Below are 21,913 nucleotides of genomic sequence, written 5' to 3'. Positions count from 1 at the left end.
GGATAGAAAGTGAGAACATACTATGAATATTAAATTAGCGTATTTATATTCTAATAATTTAATGTTCATAGTAGGTTATCACCTTCTAATAATATTATTTAATAAATACGATATCCTGATCGAATAATTTATAATCTGGAAACTGTGACACACGTAATTATATACGTTAAATCTACTACCGTATTGATATATAGATTCGTACCAACAGGTGAATGTTTCTGTTAACTAATGGGCAGAGTCTCTTTCAGACAAAGGTTCGGCAGATTTTTACTTCCTCCTAACATTTTTTTTTTAATTCAATGTTTAAAACATTGAAACTAGCCCTGAAATCGTAGATTTTTGGCAGCCAAAATAAGGAGATCTGTACTTAAAGTTAGAATATACGATTTTTCGCATCAGCTTGAAATAAATTTTTTTTTTTTTATCGATATTTGTTTTAATACAACTACAACAATTATTTAGTGATTTAAATTGATAGAAACCATTTTTGATAGGAAGTATACGTAAATAAATAAAAATTGTGTTTTACTTGAATAGCTTAATTTTAAACCGTTTTCTCAAACTCTTGTTTTAATGAATAGATTAACGTAAAGGATTAATGATAAGTTAATCCTTTTGTTTGGACACAAATCAGAGAAGTCCCCCTATCCACCCGCCGTAACACTTCTGAGGGGAAGTTTAGTTATGGAATTGTGTATTTTAAGAAGATAAGCACTTAGTCCCAAAACTTTAGTCTTCCGCCTTCCTTTACAAAAAGCTAACGACCAATGCTGAGTAAATGGAATATCTAATCTTTTATTAATGGAGATGTGATATCTGTCTGTCTACTCAATTTAGAAACAGAGGTTGGAATAGTGTGGTATCAATTCTGTTGCCCTGAAACCATCTTCTCAGGCATTATCTTCTCCTTTGAGGGCCAGTAGTGTAGTATATGTCTGTTCTTTATGTCACCATCTTTCCAGCCATTACTGTTTTCTTTTCTTTGGGGTAGGGAGAAAATATTGTAGTGTCTGTTCTGTGGTCATGATACCATCCTTTCGTGGGGATTGCCTCCATATTTAGTATGTATGGGAGTTGGGGATAGTGTATTATCTGTTTTGCTGTGATGCAATCATCCTCCTAGGGATTACCTTCTCCTTTAGTGTGTGTGGGGGGGGGGGGCTAGTGTAGTATCTGTTGTTCTGAGACCACTCTCCCAGCCGTTACCTCCTCCTTGAGGAGCGGCAGCATACACAAACAAAATTGTCACAATTGGTTGTTCATTAGCAAACTCATATCTATCTATATATCTATAAAAGTGAAAGTGTGTGTCTGTCTTTCTGTGTGTGTGTGTGTGTGTGTGTGTGTGTGTGTGTGTGTGTGTGTGTGTGTGTGTGTGTACATTTCCCTACGCAATAACTGTCAATTTTCAATCTACAGACTCGAAATTTAATATACAGTGTACTGAGATTTGGGAAAATCTTTGTAATCCGTTTTCAGCCAGAAATTTGGCTGTTAAGGGGTCAAAGTTCAACGATTTGACTTTTGAAAACTCTACCAAACTCCTCCGCCAATTTTGGGTATAAACAATTGAAATTTTAGATATAGGTTCCTTGGACATGGATCTAACTTAATAACTTAATTTGAGCCCAAAGGAATAAATATTAAGGGGTCATAATAGGGGTCAAAGTTTTTAAAAATTTGACCTCTGTGGTCTCTATCAAATTACTCAGACAATTTCTGGTCTAAACATTTGAAATTTTACATAAAGGGTATTCAGACATAGAGCAAACTTTTTAATCGGTTTAGGTTGAAAATTTGAGCTACCAATATATAAATGTATGTATGTATGTCTGCCTAAAACTTCTAACAAAAGCAACGGATTTTCACAAGATCAGTATCGTTTTGAAGCTTGACCCTTCAGACGACAAATACCGAAAAATTGGCTAAAAACAATTTCTTCACCCTCAACTGGGCACTTTTCAGAGGGATCGCTTTTTTCGCCGATATTTTCGAAAGTCATCCCCTCTTTTCGATTGTCTGGCCTTAATTTAAACCTACGTCACTTCCAGTTTGCCAGTAGTCGTAACAGCAAAGACGTCACGTTTTTTTTCCGTTCTTTTCCTCCTTCGTGATACGGGTTCGAGCCTGCCTTCCTACTACAACATTTTTTGGGGCTCAACACACAGCTCCAAACACCTGGGCAATGCCGGGCACCCATGTTGTATATATATAATTCCAGGTTAATATTTTCCAGAGGTAAAGCAAACAATGAAGTTTTTATGAGATAAATACAAGAGTGATCAATACTGAAGTAAGGCAAGATATACTTATAATTTGTATTACATAAAAATGAATATGTCACTACACATTCATAAACATGTTTCGGTCAGCCAGTTACAAGTAACTAGGGACCTCTTTAGGTAATGGGAATTTTACAGGAGTTCATAAGCACAAAAAAATTATCATATATACATATATATATATATATATATATATATATATATACACACACACACACAAGTAAAAATATGTAAGCCGATGTAGTACAGGGTGGAACAATAAAATTGTCGCTCTAGAAAAGACAACATGATTCCATTTCCGTTTGATGAAAACCGATTTTCTTTTTTGTTGCAGACCATTTACTAGTTGGCCAGTTATGTACAAATCCCCAAAACGATAGGAGCCTTCTATCATGTCTGAAAGTGACACAATGTTCAACAAGCGAGATCAGAGATGTGCCACTGTATAACTCATGCTCTCTACCAATCCAAGTTATGACAACAGGACCATTGCTAGCACCCTCAAAATACAAATCTGGATGGTTCAACTCTTGAGAGGCGTGCCAAGGGTGATGAAAACAAAGTTTCCAGTCACAGTTATGGTCTTTGGTGTGCTTTCAAGTGAAAGCCACACCATGCCACCTCACATTTTCAAAGTCGGCTTGAAAGTCAACACCAAAGTGTATATGGATGTGCTGAAGAGTGTGGTGATCCCCTGGTGCAATCAGGTGGCCGCTAGCAGACCCCGGGTGTGGCAGCAGGATTCAGCGTCAGCCCACAAGTCCAAAGAGACCCAGGCTTGGCTTTAGAAGGAGTGCTACGACTTTGTACCCTTCTCTCACAGGCCCCTTCCTCTTCCGACCTGAACCCACTGGACTACTTCGTTTGGTCATATGTTTAGAACATCACCAACATAACCTCCCACAGCACAAAAGCCAGCCTGATCACTGCCATCCGATGAGTATTCACCGAGCTCCCGCCGACGCTTGTCGAAAAGGCATGCTCTCAGGTCCGGACCCATATCAAGTTGGTGATTGAGGCTGAAGGTGGCTACATTGAATATATGTCAGCATTACTACATACTCAAGTTAACTAAATTGATTTTATTCAATAAAAGTTTTAAAATAAAGCTGTAGTGTTGTTTTCTTTAGGGCGACAATTTTATCGTTTCACTTAGCATATATTTGCTAGTTTGCATAAAAAAAAGCAGGTTTTCATGAATTATCGGATCGCACTATCGGTCTGTAATTTTGTGTTAATTTTTTACACATAAGCAACTGCTTTGTATATAAGTCTCTTTGATATTAGGATGACAACAAATTAGTGATGGGAGACGATTCCAATATTTTTGCTGATTCTGATACAATTACTGATTCTGTTCTAAATGCCAGATTCCGGTACAATTATCAATTCCAATTTAGATTCTTTTAAAACCTTTCAATATTTAACTATAGAGTTTTTTTTGTTTTTTTTTATTTCTGAATAATCATAAAAACATATGTGCATATATTTTCATAAACGTAAAAAAATTGACTTGTGAGTGGGTAATCTATAGATTTTAAATTTTACTGAGAGTGCAAAAATAAAAATAAAAATATTTATTGTTTTCTCATAAGTACCAGTTACTGAAAATTAAATTTTAAACAAAAACAAAGAATTTTAAAAAATCGTTTTTGGCATTGGAAAATATGCATGATTTTTCTGATTCTCAATTTGATGAATCGTCCCAACACTATTACAAATAATTTTTTTTTTATTATTGAAATGTCTTACAAGTCACAAGATAGACAAACCAACAAAATCTAGGCCCTAAACAAAACTCAAAACATTTGCTGTTTTACCCGATTGCTTTCTGTCAATATCATACAAACCACAATTGTGTGCAGACATTTAATTGGAAGTTTGATTTGTATGATGAAATAAATCTTCAAGTACAACTCTTGTTTTTTTATCTTTTTTTTTTTTTTTTTTTTTTTTTTTTTTGCAGTTGTAGTTTGTTTTTTTTAGATCGTACATTTTCCTGAGACTTTATTACACAGATTCTGCAACTAGATTAAAAATGATAACTTTGCTTTGCCTCCCAGGATTATTCAAACACCTCTAGGTTAGAGAGGGGGAACGGTTAGTGCAGACTTTGGAACTATTATCTAATTTAATTATTCAAAAGGAACATCGTACTAAATAACATCAGCCCTCTATTGTAAGGTCGCATGGCGTTACATTTTTATGTTAGTAATTCATAAAAATAAAAAGAAAAAAAGAAAAATCCACGTCGGAATTTTTTTTTTAAACAAAAGTTTTCATTGTCATTACTTTCCAGTCTTGACACAATTTTAAAGTCCCTCGGCATCGTCCATCACAGCCGGCTCATTCTCGTCTGCTACTTTACACGTCCATTTTCCTCGATGTCGACTTTCTTTCTCCTGACCACGTGGTGCATTTTTTTCTATATTTTTCCTCTGTCTGTCTGTGTGTGTGTGTGTGTGTGTGTGTGTGTGTGTGTGTGTGTGTGTGTGTGTGTGTGTGTATGTGTGTGTGTGTGTGTGTGTGTGTGTGTGTGTGTGTCCGTCCGTCCGTCCGTCCGTCCGTCCGTCCAGCTAAAATGGAAAAATTCCAAAACAATCACCCCAAAAGTTGGTATATTCTTGTCTGGTATTGCCTTGGATTAATAATACCTAAAATTTAAAACAAAAAAAAAATATTCATTCTTTGGGGGGTCACTTGGGCCAGGTTTCATCAGGTAGGGCTGGAAGCTCAGTCATCTCCAATGATATAAAGGAGAAGTGAATAGAGTGAGCAGAGATGAAAGAGAGATGTGGAAAAACATGAAAGAGAGAAAGACAGAGACATAAGTTTGAACATGTTATACACACATTTTTACCTTTATTTATTTACCCAGGCAATACCAAGTAGGCCTGCTAGTTATATATAACTGCTAAAAATCGGTACGTAAGCGCACAGAGGATGTGTGATATCTACTAACAACCAAACCAAACAACCTGAATAAACTTATGAAGATAGAAATAACTTGTACTAAAAATATTGGATTTGGCATTAAATAAACCGAAAAGGGTTGATATGCTATAAAACAAAACAACCAAACCAAACACCATGAATAAATATTTGAAGATATAAAGAACTTGAAGCATAATTTTTTTTTCAATAAGATGTTTAGATTCGGCATTAAATGCCCCCCCCCCAAAAAAAAGGGTTTTTATGATGCAAAACAAAATAACCAGTTGTCTTTTAGAAGGTCCTCAGAATGTTTGACATGTCTTGTGGTAGTCTCATCGAACATTGATATGCTTGTTATTTATAAGACAGAATTCAGATGTGCGAATTTGCAGAAGGATGAAGGAACACTTGCTGTGGAAACAGAATTCAGCGTCTGTGTATTTTTTTTTCCGCTTGTTTCCTTCAGACAATGTAATCTAAATTTAGGTAAAAAAAAAAAAAAGATTAGAGACCTGCAAAAGAATTTAGTAGGAAACTGGGCAAAGGATGAACTGAAAAGTAACTTTGAATTTTTTTCATATCCTGTCATGTTGACTACATATTTACTTAGGCTCATTGGCTGATGCCTGCTGAGGTGTCATTAACAAGACACGCCAAAGATTGTCAGAATACTATTAAAAAAAAATTTTTTTTTTTGCAATATCGGCACACATATTTAATCATCATCATATCATACATATCCGAAGATTCTATTGTTAGCATTGGTTTCCCCGATATTTTTCTAGTCAGAATTCTTTCGAGAAGGATATTGAATACTTACAAAAAGAAACCACATGAAGGTTGCCAACATCCTAAGCAAAAGTAATTTTTGTGGAACAAACTGGATTCGAACGTGGAACACTCAGATCGCCAGTCTGTATCATTAGCCACTTGACCATTGTCTTTCTAAGAGACCATCTGACAGATTTGGAGTCAAGTCAGGGTTGCTGTCTGAACCTATATGATGTGAAACCAAAAATTGGCAATGAATGCTTAAGAAATCAACCACCAAAGTAATCTATCTCTGCCCAGGTATTTATTCATTCCTCTTTCTCTCAATTCCATTTTTATCAATTTATCGCAAACTTTATTTGGTCTTCCCCTGTGAATCAAACCTTCTATCTTGAACAGTTCCACATCTACTAACCCAAGAACTCTCATGCATTCTTTGAACAAGGTTTTTGTTTTGTTTTGTTTTTTACACGGTGGTCACCACTTATCAAGGCCCGGAAGCCACTCAGGGATAAGGGTTGTTGCAAGTACAGTACGTTAGTGTGGAGAGTTGATGAAGTGTTTACTTAAGGGGGCGGTTCATTAGGAATTTGTTAACGTTTGACTTGGAGACATCCAAGTTGTAGTCAGGTGGGAAGCAGGCAGACGGAACAGAGTTCCACAGGCGTGCAGTTCTAAGAAAGAAGCTTTGTTCATGGAATCCACGTTTTGATTTAGACACAGATAAAGAGTGGGGGAAATTTTTCACAGTGGATTCAGCTAGATGGGTGTTTTTCGTGAAAGATTGGCGAGGGGGGACCAGAGATTGGAGTTCAGACGAGCACCTGCCATGGAAATAACGATAAAACAAGGATAGGCTCGCAACGTCTCTTCTGTGGGAGAGAGGTTGCAGGGTAGAGAAAAGGGCATCCCCCACTAAGCCACGAAGTCTATTTTGTACTCTGTCAAGGCAGGATAGGCTGTTTTAGCAGCTCCTGCCCAGATATGGCAGCAATATTCCATCCTTGGACGTACCTGGCTTTTATATAGATAGAGGATTGCATCAGTAGTGAGATATCTTCTGGAGCGGTAGAAGGATCCCACCATCTTTCCAGCGACCTTGGCAACAGACTTGATGTACGTGTTCCATTTCAGATCAGGAGTAAAGGTTATACGATCAAAATTTACTCTTCTGATATTTCCCTATACTAGGTCAACAGGTTTAAGTTTGTGTTTAAAACTTACATTATACATTCTTGTATCATTTATCGCCATGCAACGAATGTCTTCAACCCTCACTGTAAATCCAAAAGGATTTGAAATTACTTTGTCGTACACACATGATGAGGTATGTACTCCTTCCTTGGCAAACACTGATTTAGGGTAATGTTGCATAACAAAAAAACAAAACAAGAAAGTGAGAAAAAGAAAGAAAGTAAAGAAGTAATACTTTTTAATGTCTATGTAAAAAAATAAAAATATAAAAAAGTAGGAGATGGGGAGGGGTCAGTGTTAGACAGAATTGTTCAGTTTAGCCCTCCCTCGTTTGTGGAGGTGTAAACCATCTGCCAACCAATCCTTTTAATGTATACGAAATACCAATTTAAACCGCCTCTCTTTGGATCACACACAAAGAGAGATTTTCCAGAGGAGTTTGTCCAACAAAAGGCAAGAATACAAAAAAAAATAAAATAAAATAAATATCATTAAGCAAATAAAAAGAAAAGTGAATATGTTTAAATTTAAGTCGAGGGTGGGGGTGGGGGGGTGAGTAATGAAAACAGTAGGCTTGGAACTTATAGGATACAAAACGTTTTCGTTGTTGACAGGTGGAACCGTTGGACATTTAAATGAATGGGATTTTAAATGCTAGACTTAAAGAACAGTGAAAAAACTAAAAAAAAAAAAAGGAGAACAAAAAGGGTGACCTGCTCAAGTGGGAATCAAAGAAGACGAACTTTTGTGCATATAATGATGATTTAACTCCACCCTTTTTGTTGGACAAAATACGAGTCTTCTGGGGGGGGGGGAACTCATTTAGCCGCCCCCTCCCAATTTGTAGGTCTTTTTTTTTTTTTATTATTATTATTTTATTTATTTATTTATTTATTTATTTAATTTGAGATTAACGAGGACCTAACACTAAAACATTGTTAAATCTATTAGTACCTAGAGCCAAATTACCTATTTCTGAACGCCCATGGTCATGGGCCAAATCTTCTGGGGAAACCGGAAGAGATGCTTTCACTATTATCACTGGAGGCCTCCTTAGTTTTATTTTATATTTCCCTTTATTTAGATTATACAGGGTCGCTGTTAACAGTAAAGAAACGTTAATATGTACATGGTACTTGTAAAATCGTTGGCATAACATTGGTACAGTAGAACCCCGAGATACGGCATGAAAAATTAATAACAAAATACAATACAGTATATAATACACATGTATATAATCAAATAACATAAATAACATCGTAAGGCGGGGCAAATACCATAACCAGGGTCCGGAAAAACATTGTGTTCCACATCGTAACCTGAAAAAACATATCCTAGGGCCACCGTATCCCAGGGTTCTACTGTATTATGTTCTATATATGTGTTAGAGAGCTGGGTTTGTATTACAAAAAAACAAATATATAATAAAGAAATGTTATCAAAGGCAAGATGTTAGTTTTCTACCTAACTGAATAAGTTTTTATTTAATGTAAAATGTTTATTCAGTTCAAAAAACGAGTAATATTAAGCGCTACTGAAAAACAAGGAAAAATGGCCCCGATGTCTTTGAGGACTCGATAATCACTTCATAAAAATAACTAAAACAAAGATAGTGGTAGAAACCCACCTAATAAATGTTATGGTAACATTTATTGGGTGGGTTTCTACCATCAGTTTGTTTTATTTATTTTTTTGAGGTGATTATCGAGTCTTCAAAGACATCGCAACTATTTTTTCTTGTTCTTCGGTAGTGCTTAATATTACTCGTTTTTTGTTTTTTTTTAAACTGAATAAACATTTTACATTAAATAAAAACTTATCAAAAGGTATAAGTTAGTTTTCTACCTAACTGGATAACATTTATTTATTATATATTTGTTTTTTGACAACTTTTTCGTACCTCTGTGGAATCTAATACAAACCCAGAGAGCTTCTTTTTTGTGTGGGGATTGCTTTTGTCATAGCATTCCATTATTAGTCTAATTTTCTTTGTGGTCGATTTCTTCCTGTTTGTAGTATCTGGTTTTGCTAGTTATGTCTATTTAACTACCTGAAATTAAAAAAAAAAATGTTTCCATTTTGTTTTGTTTTGTTAATTTTGTTTTATGGCATATCAATCCATTTTGGGTTATTTAATACCAAATTCAGTCATTTTTATACTTTAACTTCTTTATATTGTCAAATATTTATTCATAGTGTTTGGTTTGGTTTGGTTTGGTTTATTTTGTTTTGCAGCATATAAAGCCTTCTTTGGGGTTATTTAATACTGAATGTAAGCATCTTAGTGCAAAATCAAAAAATTATCACACTCTTATGCCTCAAATCTGGCCTAAAATTTGCTTCAACAGCTTTAAAGACTGTGTGATCAGGTTCATGATTGCAAGTTAACACCTTACAGCCTCAAACTTAACATTTTCAGATTTTTTTTTTTTTAACGTGATCATAATGTTAGAACTATGCATGAAGATGTGGGACCATCATGAAATTGAAGGGAACCACCAGAAAGGAGAGGGGAGAGAGGGTCAGAGCCATAACTTGATCGGTTTATGAAAATGTCCTGGACGAATTTGTGATGTATATTCAAGAAATACACAAAGCTAAACGACGCTCATCTCGAACACATGCTCTAGAAAAAAGAAAAAGAATCCAAAGGCACATGTTTCGTTACAATGTTTTAAACAGAATGAACCAGCGATTAGCAAAGTTTCATTTAATTCTTATCTGAAGCACATTGAAAGCTGAGACCCTTTTTTTTTTTTTTAGGAGGGAGAGAAAGTTAGTACTTAGAGAAATTATACATTGGGATAAAGGTAGATATGTACATAGGTAGATAAAGGCGGGTCTTAATCTAAATTTAAAAAACAAAAATACAAAAAAAGCAATTTTCCAAAGTTTTGTTGAGATAGTTCAGTTTTATCTTCTATTTTTAATGATTGTGTTTCAAGTTCAAATCCTAATGGAAGTGAAAATATCGCAGCAGTATTTCCGTGATACTCAACAAGACACTGCCATGCAGAACCCATGTTGAAAAGCTCCGTAAGAAACTATCGACGCACAGCAACCTGCTCGTAACTGAGTATCAGTTCTTGGGGAGCACAGATGCTACGCTTGTCAGCTTTAGAATTGTGCTACTCAACCGTAGAATACTGCGCAGTGGCCTGGGCTCATTCTGCTCATAGTGCAAATGTTGACATTGTGCTCAACAAGATATGCAGGACAATTACCGGATACATAACAGATTCTTTGAGAGGTGATAGCAAAGACAGAGAGTGACAAGCAGAGCAACGACAGACAAGCACCATCCTCTATTTGGATACCAAGAAGTGCCACAATGACTACCATCCTGCAAAGGCTTTGCCACTTTCACAGGCTTCAGGCGAACAAAATCACCGTCCTTCCATCTGTGTTGGTGGAATGAATAAAAAACAACAACTACAAAGCTCTTCCAGCACCGAAAGAAGACCTCTCAGCAGGCTCTGAACTCCCCTGGGAAGAGTGGGGAACATTTGACCGGGCCTGAGCGAAGGTTGTCAAAACACGGAAGAACCTGCACAAGTGGGACTATGAACAGAATGCTTGGTGTCCCTTTGATGCCAATATGAGGACTATCACACACATCCTCACAGACTATCCTCTAAGCGAGGAATGCTCTGATGTGGACCTGAGGGATGACTTGTACATTGCCCGATGATGGATCTTAAAATTGAGTGAAAGACTATGATGACGATGAGCAGTATTTCTGCATAATGAACATGTATATATATATATATATATATATATATATATATATATATAAATTTATATATCGAAAATGCAACAATTCTAAAAACAATGTACAATAAATCTACACATTGTTTAATGGAATCCGCCTTAATCTCCTACTCCTCCAATGTAATCAAAAAAGGAAAGGATTTTTTAATATATCTCCGCACTTCTGTAAAATCTATATACAGTAGCGTCCAAACCTAAGAGGCAAAATTTTAAAACCTAATATTTCTTGTAAATAACAACTGTGAAAAGCTGAAATTTTCACAACTGGTAGTCGTTATCATCCATAACCTATATAATTATAAAATTCAAATGACCTTGTAACGAGTGATGTAACCCACTTTCCGGTTTACGATATCCGGTTGCGCATGCGCGCATAAACATTAACCCATAACAACGTAAACAAATAAACACAAATCGCTTCTTTTGCAGATTTTGACCTGCGCACTGAAATATTAACGTTATTATTTCGAAATTATTATTTAGCATGGGAAGAGTGGGGGTGTTTTGCAACTATTCTTTATTACAACTATACTGTCGCTATTTTCTTACAACTAAACAACTTTAGACGTTGACAAACATAAGAACAACTGTAGTAAAGCCAAGACTACTACTACTACTACTCTCTATCCGTCCCTTTTCCTTCCTTCTTTTTTTATTTTTTGTTTACATGTGTGAGAACGGTGAATTTGTTGACACATTTACTAATCTGTTTCAATATTAGTTTTATTTTATTTTATTTATTTAGTTTTTTTTTTGCTTCAGGTTTTATTAATTTTTTTTTTTTTGATTTTAAGTTTCTATAACTTGGTTGAAGGATTCCAATATGGGTTTTTCATTCTTATATTTCTCATCGGTAGGTTCACATGCATTTTTGCTGCTAAATAAATGACTTTTGTCAGCGTTCGATTCGTAGGAAAATCATGTTGAATTTTCGATTTTTGAGCGATTATTCGGAAAAATAGGTACATGAATAGGGAGGATTTTTTTCCATGTTTGAGTGATCCGTCCGTGATTTTTCATTTTAATATACTTTCATAGAAATGTTTCTGTTATGTCAAAAAAAAAAAAACTATTTTCTTGACATCACAAGTGTCACGCTCATACAAGAATTCCATAGCTAATATAACATACTGACCCAACGGGTCACGAGTAGTCTAGTTACATACTAAAATTTGAATCATTTGCAAAGGAAAGAAAAAGAATTATAACAATTATTTATTTATTTTCAAAATAGGAACGTTTAAAAGTAAGGGATAAAATTGAGAAAAACAATGTAAACGGTATGCTACATTCAAATTTTTTGATTTCCTCTAAAGAATAAGTCTTACTTAGTCATTTGTAAACGTTGCAGTAGCCGGCACCGTGGCGAAATACCAAAAACTTGATTACCTTTAACACAAAACAGCAAATAGAATATACAGAACTCGTAATTTCTCTTTTTAAAGTGGTTTGTTTAATTTCTTTATGGAATATATTTCCAAAATAAACTATTAAAGTTTTTTGAAAAATAATAGAAATATTTTTTATTTAAAAAAAAAAAAAAAAAAAAAACAGTGTTTACAAAGTGCCTGCACGCACTCATGCAGCCATTTTTTTCTAGTAATAAAATGAATTGAATTTTACGAGTTAAATTTTTTTCAATTTTTTCAATTTAAAAATCTATCAAAATTTTTCTATTGGTTCAATTTTTACAATATTTGCAGGTTTAATGTGAAATTTTATGCTCTTTCTAATAAACCGAGTATAATATTCTAGACAAACGCATTTTTTTAAAATCCCCCCCCCATTTAGAAATGTCTATTAAAATGAAAATAATTTTCTCACCTCAGATTTATATATCACAAATTGAAGATAAAACATCAATAAATAAAATAATCTAATTTAAAACAAAAAAAAAGAATAGTTTTGTGCAAATTTACCTGTAAAGTAAAAAATTTAAAACCTTTTTTTTTTAAACCACGTTGTTTTTTTTGTTTTGTTTTTTTTTTTAAGTGAAACCGCACATTTTTTAAATTTTGTCCTGAAGCAGAAAAAAATTGTTGTAGGTATTCAATCTTTTCGATTGAATACCTACAACAATTTTTTTTGCTTCATTCAATGTTTTTCTTCTTTTTTTTTTTAGATTTAAAAAAAAAAATCACTCCATAAAGAAGAAATAAAATATACTAAATCAAAAACTCATATATTTCTTTAAGAGAATAAAAAAATAAAATGGAAAAATCAGTCGAGTGGAATTTTTTTAAACAGCAAAAACTGATAAGTGAAATGTGATCATTTTTCAAGTACGATGGGCCATATTGAATAACTTTTTTTACAGCCAGAAATAGAAAGGGCGATTAATTCTGGCGCTTACAGGCCACCAAAGTTTTCAACTCTAAGAAAGAGAGACGTTTGTCTCCCTTTATTCCAGTTGTGAACATCTGGTATCGTGGTATTTTTTAATCCATGCTTAAGAAAGTATTTTATTTAAAAAAGGACATGGAATATAAAATATTAATATGGATAAGTTCTTAATAATGAAGAATGGAAGTATCCATTGATTAGTATTTTTTTATAGGTAAGTGATTTTTTTGAATTTATATATATTTATTATATTCGAAGTAAGTTAAAATGCGTTGATTTTCTTGAAATCTTTTTTAAAGAAAACCGATTTAAAAAACAAATATTGTATATTTTGCTATTAAACCTATTATTATTTTAAAATTTGGTCTTTGCTCCTTTTATTGAAAAATAATTAGGGTTTAAATTACATTTTTCAAGTAGTTATAAGCTTCGAAAGATAGTAAGTCTAATTATTCAAGTTTTTATCATGCATTTTTAATGGCGATTTCTGACACTGCTAACCGAGCACTACTTGCGCTTCAAACTTAATAAACGCTTTAAAATAAATTAAAACAAAAAAAAAAAACCCTAACGTTTTTGAATTTTTTAGATGAGGATTCGTTATTCGTATTATTTAGATTTATCGAACTACTGTTCTCATAATGAGTGTGACTTTCACAACGTTTTGGTCGATATAACTTCCGACCTTCTTCAGATAAATCTTGTTAAACTCGAGAATTTGGATGGACTTTCAAACAGAACCATTTATTTAATTTACGGAGATAGCATGCTATTGTTCTGTCAGCCATGACTGGATTTTTCGGTTGCCACACTGAGAATTGAAAAAAATCAATTGTAAAAGTGATATTCTCCTAAAGGTTAAAGATTCAATTCTCAGTGTGTGTGACCGAAAAATACAATTGTGAATTACGTAGGACCTCTATTCAGTCATGGCTGGCGGAACAAGAACGTGCTACCCCTGTAAATTAAATAAAGGGTTCTGTTCGAAATTCCGTCCAAATTTCAGTGTTCGACAAGATACACCTGAAGAAGGTCGGCTATTACATTGAGAACAGTAGTCCAGTGAATTCAAATAATATATAAAAAAGGTAATTGTATAGTTTAGAGGCGTAAATTATTTGATAGACATTTATTTGATAGAAATTATAAAAAACTATTTTTATATAAACCATTATTAGACCCAAAATCAGAAAAAAATAACGCTTTCGTCATTTTTATTAGACTAAATACGCCTTTCGAGGCCGCCATAGTGCTTTTAAAATTTAGCCTTTCTAAGGTTTGACAAATTGACCTTTTTAAGGCGAAATTTGACCATTTTTACATTCTTTCATGAACTATGTTTTTGGCCGCCATATATTTTGTAATGAAAGAGCGTACAAAAGACCAGATTTTGCCTTAAAAAGACCAATCTGTCAAACCTTAGAAAGGCCAAATTTTAAAAGCACTACGGCGGCCTCGAATGTCGTACATTTAGTCGAATAAAAAAATGATGAAAAAAAAATAAAAATGAATTTTTTTTTTCTGCCTTTGGGTCTAATAATGTGTTTTATATAAAAAATAGTTTTTATAAATTTTTTTTTTGTCTATCAAATAATTTACGCCGCTAAACTACACATTTGCCAAAAAAACTTGCCTTTGGTGAAATTTATTTGTTTTGTTGTCTATAGTAAAACATGACCATTTTTTTAAAGTTAATTTTCTGCATCGTGCTATTAAACATAAATAAAACGCATAAATCTTTTAAAAAATAAACAAAATCTTAAAGTTCCTTCAAGTTCAAAGATAAAGTGTTTTTTTTTGTTTTTATTTTTTTTTAAATGATGAGGTTATGGTGGCGAGGGGTTTATTATTTTTCTTTCTTTATTTTTGTGGAGAGTTCAGATGTAGGGTGTGGGTCGAAAAATGTAGCGTGTTTTCCAGAATGTTGTCTAAAGTATTTAGATTGCCGGTTAATAGAGATCGAGAAGTGGGATGGTGTGTCGTCCGTGTTATCTTAGCATGGACAGACCACTGGCTTCTGCTCTTTTCTTGGTTCCTTCAACACACTCCCACTCCTCCTCCACCGTCCGTGGCCGACCCAACTATCTCTCTAGCACAAGACAATTTTCCACGTTTTTTTTTTTCTTATAATAAAAATAAACAAATAAAATAAACACAGCATTAAACCGTTTAGTGAAGTAAGTGTGAATGTAATTCACACAGAAACACATTGATTCACTTGTACACGTGCACGTGCACGCCGAAAAACGGGAACTTTTTTTTTTTATGTTAGGTAGAGAGCTATTAGTATGCACGATCGGAATATACGATAATTGCTGAATTTAATTAAGTAATTGATTTTATTTAATCCCCCCTCCCCCAAAAATATAATTTATGAAGAGCATTTTCTTGAGACATTCATGTAGTATGAAATCAAAATGACGCACCTTAATTATGTTTAATAATTTTATAGAATCACTCCCGTTTACAATAGATATTTTTACACAATACGAACCAATTTTTTTAATCATTTTATTATTTATTTATTTATTATTATTATTTTACTCTAACCTAAATTTTAGGTTTAATTTGTTTCGTTTTTTTTTTTTTTTTTTTTTTTTTTTTTTTTAGGTACCCTAAAACTATCTGATTAGTGACCTGATTATTCTATTAAAAAAATATCATTTAAAAAAATATTTTTTAATATTTAAATTGACTTAACACTAAAAAGCAGAATTTTTTTATTGTTACTATTTTTGCAGTGCTTATTTTTAGATAGGATTTCCAAGTTAAATTCATTTTTTTTTTACGGCATCTTTTGTTTATTAAATTGTTCGGTGAAAGTACAGAATAGTTAACTTCACTTCCCATATGAAGAATGGCTCTCTAAATAATAACGTTATCATTTCAGCACGGTCCGTTACCTGCACAAGTATCTTGTAATTAAACTTAAAATTTTAGATATAAAAACAAAACAAAACAAAACAATGATGGCAAAACTAAAACAGTTTAGTGAATCTTACCGGTGAAAAAAAAAAAAAAAAAAACTACGGATGATGATGCGCGCGGTGTGAATCTTGAACAAGTGGACTTTGTTACGTTTCAATGATTATGACATCAATGTTTCGGAAACGAGCTGTCACCATAGGCGGGGTAAGCATTTTTAAAAACTTTCCATTAATCCGTCTGATCGCCATATGCACCAATTTCAAATTATTGGACGTAAGGCTGAGTTTACACTTCTCAACTTCAATTTGAGTTGTCTCCCATTTTTATTTCAGAGGATTTAATCATGTCGGACGAAAACATTACGATTCGCTTAGTTGTAAAACTTGATTTTCTAGAATTAAAAGAAAAACAAAAAAAAACTACGGTAACTCTAATCACACAAAATAAAAACAAAGCTCGGTTCTCATGGACCCTTTATTTCCTTGTTTCTAGTTTCTACTTTTTTTTCTCTCTCTCTCTTTCGCTCATATGCCCCTATTCCAAATTCGTAGTCTTTGCCGACATCAGTGAACTATTTTCTTCTTCCTTTTTTTTCTTTTGATGAAAACAGTCATAAACATTTTTTTTTTTTTTGGATCCACGGTACCTCCCCTTCTCCCAATTTTTTCGTCCCCCCCCCCCCAGCAGATTATTATTGAATCGACATTAATCTACCAGATATATATATATATATATATATATATATATATATATATATATATATATATATATATATATAAAATGAAACAAAAAGTCAAAATTTAAATATTTGTAGAGAGTGCTGCTGCGTGCTCTGCTGCTGCTCTGCTCCTCAGTATCTAATGCAAGATTATTGTAAATCGATCACTTATCGATCGACGTTTTAAAGCCAAATTTCGCGAATTTAGCCTTTTTTAGGCAGTTTGCCTTTTTTGGAATTTCACTTAAAATTTACGCCTTTCCGATAATTTTATATACATATTTATGATTATCTTCAAGTTTTGTCACCCGACATTTGCAAAGGTTTTGTCCAGGCGGTTTTTTTGGAGGGTTTGTATTACTGTACACATAGATTCGAAAAAGTTGTCAAAAAACAAATATATAACAAATAAATGTTATCAAAGGCAAGATAAGTTACTTTTCTACCAAACTGGATATATTTTTCATGTTTTTATTCAATGTAACATGTTTATTCAGCTCGAAAAGCATAGTGTTTACCGATGTATTGGAAAATTCAAAATGGCGCCTGACACTCTCTTTAACACGGTAAGTTCAGGAAAAGATGTTATAAATAATAAACTAGACAAAATACTGTTAGAAATTCGCTCATTATATGTTACCGTGACATAAGTTGACATATATTCGGTGTTTTTTTAATAGTATTTTATCTAGTTTATTATTTATAACACCTTTTCCCAAACTTACCATGTTAAAGAGAGTGTCGGGTGCCATTTTGAATTTTCCAATACATCGGTAAACACTATGTTTTTCGAGCTGAATAAACATATTACATTGAATAAAGACAAAAAAAAAGAAAATGTATCCAGTTTGGTAGAAAAGTAACTTATCTTGCCTTTGATAATATTTATTTGTTTTGTTTTTTGACAACTTTTTCGAATCTATGTGTACAGTAATACAAACCCAATATCCTACATTAAAAAAAATGTAACTATATTTGGGGGGAAATTTTAATATCTTTTAAATATATATATATATCAACAAAAAAAAAGTCTTAATATTTTGCCTAAATATATAAGTAAGCAGTTTTGAAGAATAGCGGAAGTATTGTATCAGTTTCGTGCTTCTATGCCTACATTGACAGACTTGCCGCCATCTTTGAAACTTAGGATCTCGTTTTATGCACCATTACCCAAAAAGTTATTCTAGCAAATTACCTAACGATATAAAATATCGTAAACATTGAATTTAACTTGAAAATATTATTATTTTTTTAAAATGTTTTTATTTTTGTTTTTTTAATTTAGTAATCAAGTAAAACATGGAGTGTTTACTTGATAATTCGAAATAATAAAAAAAATGATTTGTTTTAATCAAATTATTTTTACTGTGCAATCATCTATATCAGTTTGATGTGGAAACATCGTTAATGACAGTTTCGGTAGAAAAAAAAAAGCCTACTGATATCAACCCGCTGCTACGAATTCGGAATAGGGACATGTGAACGAGAAATAACGAAACTCGTTTAGGGATAACCAAAAGGTGATTTTTAGGGGTCTTCGGGTTTGTATTGTTTTCACGGGTCACCATGTTTGTTTTCGTGCGCGCATTTAATTTTTGCAGACGAATAAAAGAAAAGAAAGAAAAATACCAATAAAAACATTGGCTATGTTATCAGAAGACTTCTACACGCCATTGTACCCATGAAGTTCACGTTGGACAATTATTTTCTATTGTACCTGGTATTTCTCAGCGTGTTCCAACACATGTTTTCGCACTACAAAATTAAAGCCGGGTTTTAAGAATTCTTAACAAAAGCTTTTCACCTGACGATTGTCTTATTTTCTCGTCTTTTAAACACATTCTTTCCATTGAAAAGAATCATTTCTTTATTGTGGAATTTCTTTGTTGTGATTTTCATATGGTTTCTATTTATTACCCTTTTTTTAAGTCACTTGACAATTTTTATATCGGTAAAAAGTAAATAAATTATCCGAATGGGGAAAACCCTGGGTGAGATCGTTGTGTGTGGCTTTGATTTATTTAAAGGTTATGGAGTTTATTTCTTATGACATTGTTGACTTTTAGAAAATCTATGAAACTAAACCATTGGAGTTAAATCCAAACATTCAGTACACAGTTAAGACACCGGAAGTGGAGTAGGTTCAGCTAAAATATGGAACGGAACGGAAATCACTAAACTCGAAACGAAATACGAAACCATATGAAAATTATTTATTTAAAAAAATTATTTTAGCTTTAACACGTCTTGTGCTATCGTGAAACAATAAAAAAAAATGATTTCGGTTTCGTAATTCAATTAAAAAGGTAGCTACCTTGTTTTATAATACATTATTTAAGAAAACATGTGATAAAATTTGTGAAAAGCATTTTAAGAATTAAAAAATATATATTACAGAAAACTTTATTTACAGAAATAATAAATGGGGAAAAATAAGGCATCATCTTTTAGTAACATCATCCAATGTGCACGGTTATCCCCACCTCTATTTTAATGACATCACAAAATGATGATGTCACCTAGTGTGTACAAGGGTAAACAAACAAACAAACCAGATTGAAAGTTTTAATGTGCATATATATATATATATATATATATATATATATATATATATATATATATATATATATATATATATATAATGTTAGTGTTGGGCCAATTAATCTAAATCAGGAATCGGAAAAATCAGAACAGTTGGGGGGGGGGGTATCGGAATAGGAAAAATTTGACCTCCCACAACACCAAAGCCAGCCTGATCACAGCCATTTGCCATTGATTGAGGCTGAATGCGGCTACATTGAATAGATGCCAGCTATACTACATAATCAAATTACCCAAAGTGATTTTTTTTTTCAATAAAAGTTTTAAAATAAAGCTGTAGTGTTGTTTTCTTAGGGCGACAATTTTATCGTTCCACCTAGAATATTAATCCTTATGGATGATATAGAAGTAAAAAGACCTATTATTTTGCCATCTAATTTGTATATGTAAATTAGTTGAAAAGAGAGAGTAACTCTTTCTCTAAATGCTCACTATGGCATTAAAACCTATTAGAAAGTGGTTGAATCAATATAGAGTGACAGGAGGCCATATATAAATATCTAAGTGAGAGATGGATGACTAGTGCTGTTAATTAAAATTTGCAACTAATTAGAATTAAAATGGGTTTTTTTTTTGTTTTTTTAAACATAAATCAATCCCAAAACTAAAAGATATTTTAAAAACTGTTATGTCATTAAAGTATATAGGAAAAAGGTCATAGGGAAACAAGCGTTGATGAACTCTGCTTTTGTATCGTGTGTGTGTGTGTGTGTGTGTGTGTGTGTGTGTGTGTGTTCATTGTATTTCGTGTGAGGATGTACTTTAAAAAAAAAAATTATAACTTTGCTTTTGTAAAAAGCTAAGTGTTCCTATTTACTTGCTTTCCCATGGATGTAGTGTTAGACACAAGGCCGATTTTTAATGTGGAGATAATCCAGATCCACAAAAGGGGCACTCTGGATTGGAGGATAAAAGCAAAAATGACCCCAATCTAAACCGAGCTCTCTCTCTCTCTCTCTCTCTCTCTCTCTCTCTCTCTCTCTCTCTCTCTCTCTCTCTCTCTCTCTCTCTCTCTCTCTCTCTCTCTCTCACACACACACACACGGGGCAGAACAGTGTATCATAACAGATAATACACTCTCCCCCTAACCAAAGAATGTACTATAATTATGTAGCACACACACACACACATATATATATCTCCAATATTAAGTGATATTTTGTTTTTGTCTAGCATATTTTTTTTTATGAGAGGTTTTTGAAAATAAAGGGAAATACCTCCAAATCAGGTCTTTTAGATTCACTCAGGAAATAAATTGTTTTGTTAATTGTTTTTTCACTTCGGTGACTTTCAATTGTGGTGACATTATTTATATATTATCCAGTTAAAGGCATTGAATTAATTAAATCTGCTTATTTGTCTGCTGCTTTTTCAGTGATGTTTGGGATAACAATCGTCGGTAAATACAGCAAATATGATTCTAATATTAATTATGTTATGCATATTGGATAGCGTTTAAAATTAAAACAAAAAAAAAAACGTAAGGTATTATTACTATTATTTTAAAAGAAATGTGGCGTTGCTCCTGGCTACAGATGATGCATTTTGATGACAATAGCAACTTTGAAAAAGTGCCAAGAACATATATAAATGTAACTAAATTGGCAAATGACGAAAATAGACAATAAAAACATGGATGCTATGAATATGTCACGATTTAGTAAGTGCTAATTTAAAAAAAAAAAACATATTTCAACAATTTTACCGAGATGTAAAATATATTTTGAAAGACCAAAGTTTCTCGAAGGGGGAAAGTTCTTGAATAAGAAATAGACAAGAGCATTCAAAAGTTCAAAATTCTGTTTGTTGTTATGTATGTGTGTTTGTTGTTATGTATGTGTGTTTGTTATGTATGTGTATGTGTTGGTATGTGTTTGTTGTTATTTATGTGTGTTTGTTGTTATGCATTTGTTGTTATGTATATGTGTTTGTTGTTATGTGTGTGTGTTTGTTATGTATGTGTATGTGTTGGTATGTGTTTGTTGTTATGTATGTGTGTATTTGTTATGCATTTGTTGTTATGTATATGTGTTTGTTGTTATGTGCGTGTGTTTGTTATGTATGTGTATGTGTTGGTATGTGTTTGTTGTTATTTATGTGTGTTTGTTGTTATGCATTTGTTGTTATGTATATGTGTTTGTTGTTATGTGTGTGTGTTTGTTATGTATGTGTATGTGTTGGTATGTGTTTGTTGTTATGTATGTGTGTTTTTTGTTATGCATTTGTTGTTATGTATATGTGTTTGTTGTTATGTGTGTGTGTTTGTTATGTATGTGTATGTGTTGGTATGTGTTTGTTGTTATGTATGTGTGCTTTTTGTTATGCATTTGTTGTTATGTATGTGTGTTTGTTGTTAAGTGTTCTTTTTCA

At 32.8% G+C, this 21,913-nt stretch overlaps 1 protein-coding gene across 3 annotated transcripts in view; it reads left to right on the top strand.

Moving 5' to 3' along the window:
- The window catches only part of LOC145258202 (rho GTPase-activating protein 7-like), a 671,840-nt gene that overhangs the window by 236,202 nt on the left and 413,725 nt on the right, over nucleotides 1–21,913 (top strand). Inside the window, exon 1 of one of the 3 annotated variants that reach the window (XM_080116150.1) lies at nucleotides 15,930–16,427. The exons of the other annotated variants lie outside the window; for them this stretch is intronic. Coding sequence (XP_079972276.1) covers nucleotides 16,380–16,427 — 48 coding nt within the window. The 5' untranslated portion in view covers nucleotides 15,930–16,379. Of the gene's footprint in view, nucleotides 1–15,929; nucleotides 16,428–21,913 lie in introns of those variants that run through there. 3 annotated transcript variants of the gene reach the window in all.

The sequence above is a fragment of the Euprymna scolopes genome, chromosome 3, assembly GCF_053919585.1.
Source record: "Euprymna scolopes isolate OS-2025 chromosome 3, ASM5391958v1, whole genome shotgun sequence".
NCBI classification, from domain to species: domain Eukaryota; kingdom Metazoa; phylum Mollusca; class Cephalopoda; order Sepiida; family Sepiolidae; genus Euprymna; species Euprymna scolopes.
The sequence above is the reverse complement of the archived record's forward strand: the minus strand, read 5'-3'. Positions and strand labels throughout refer to the sequence as shown.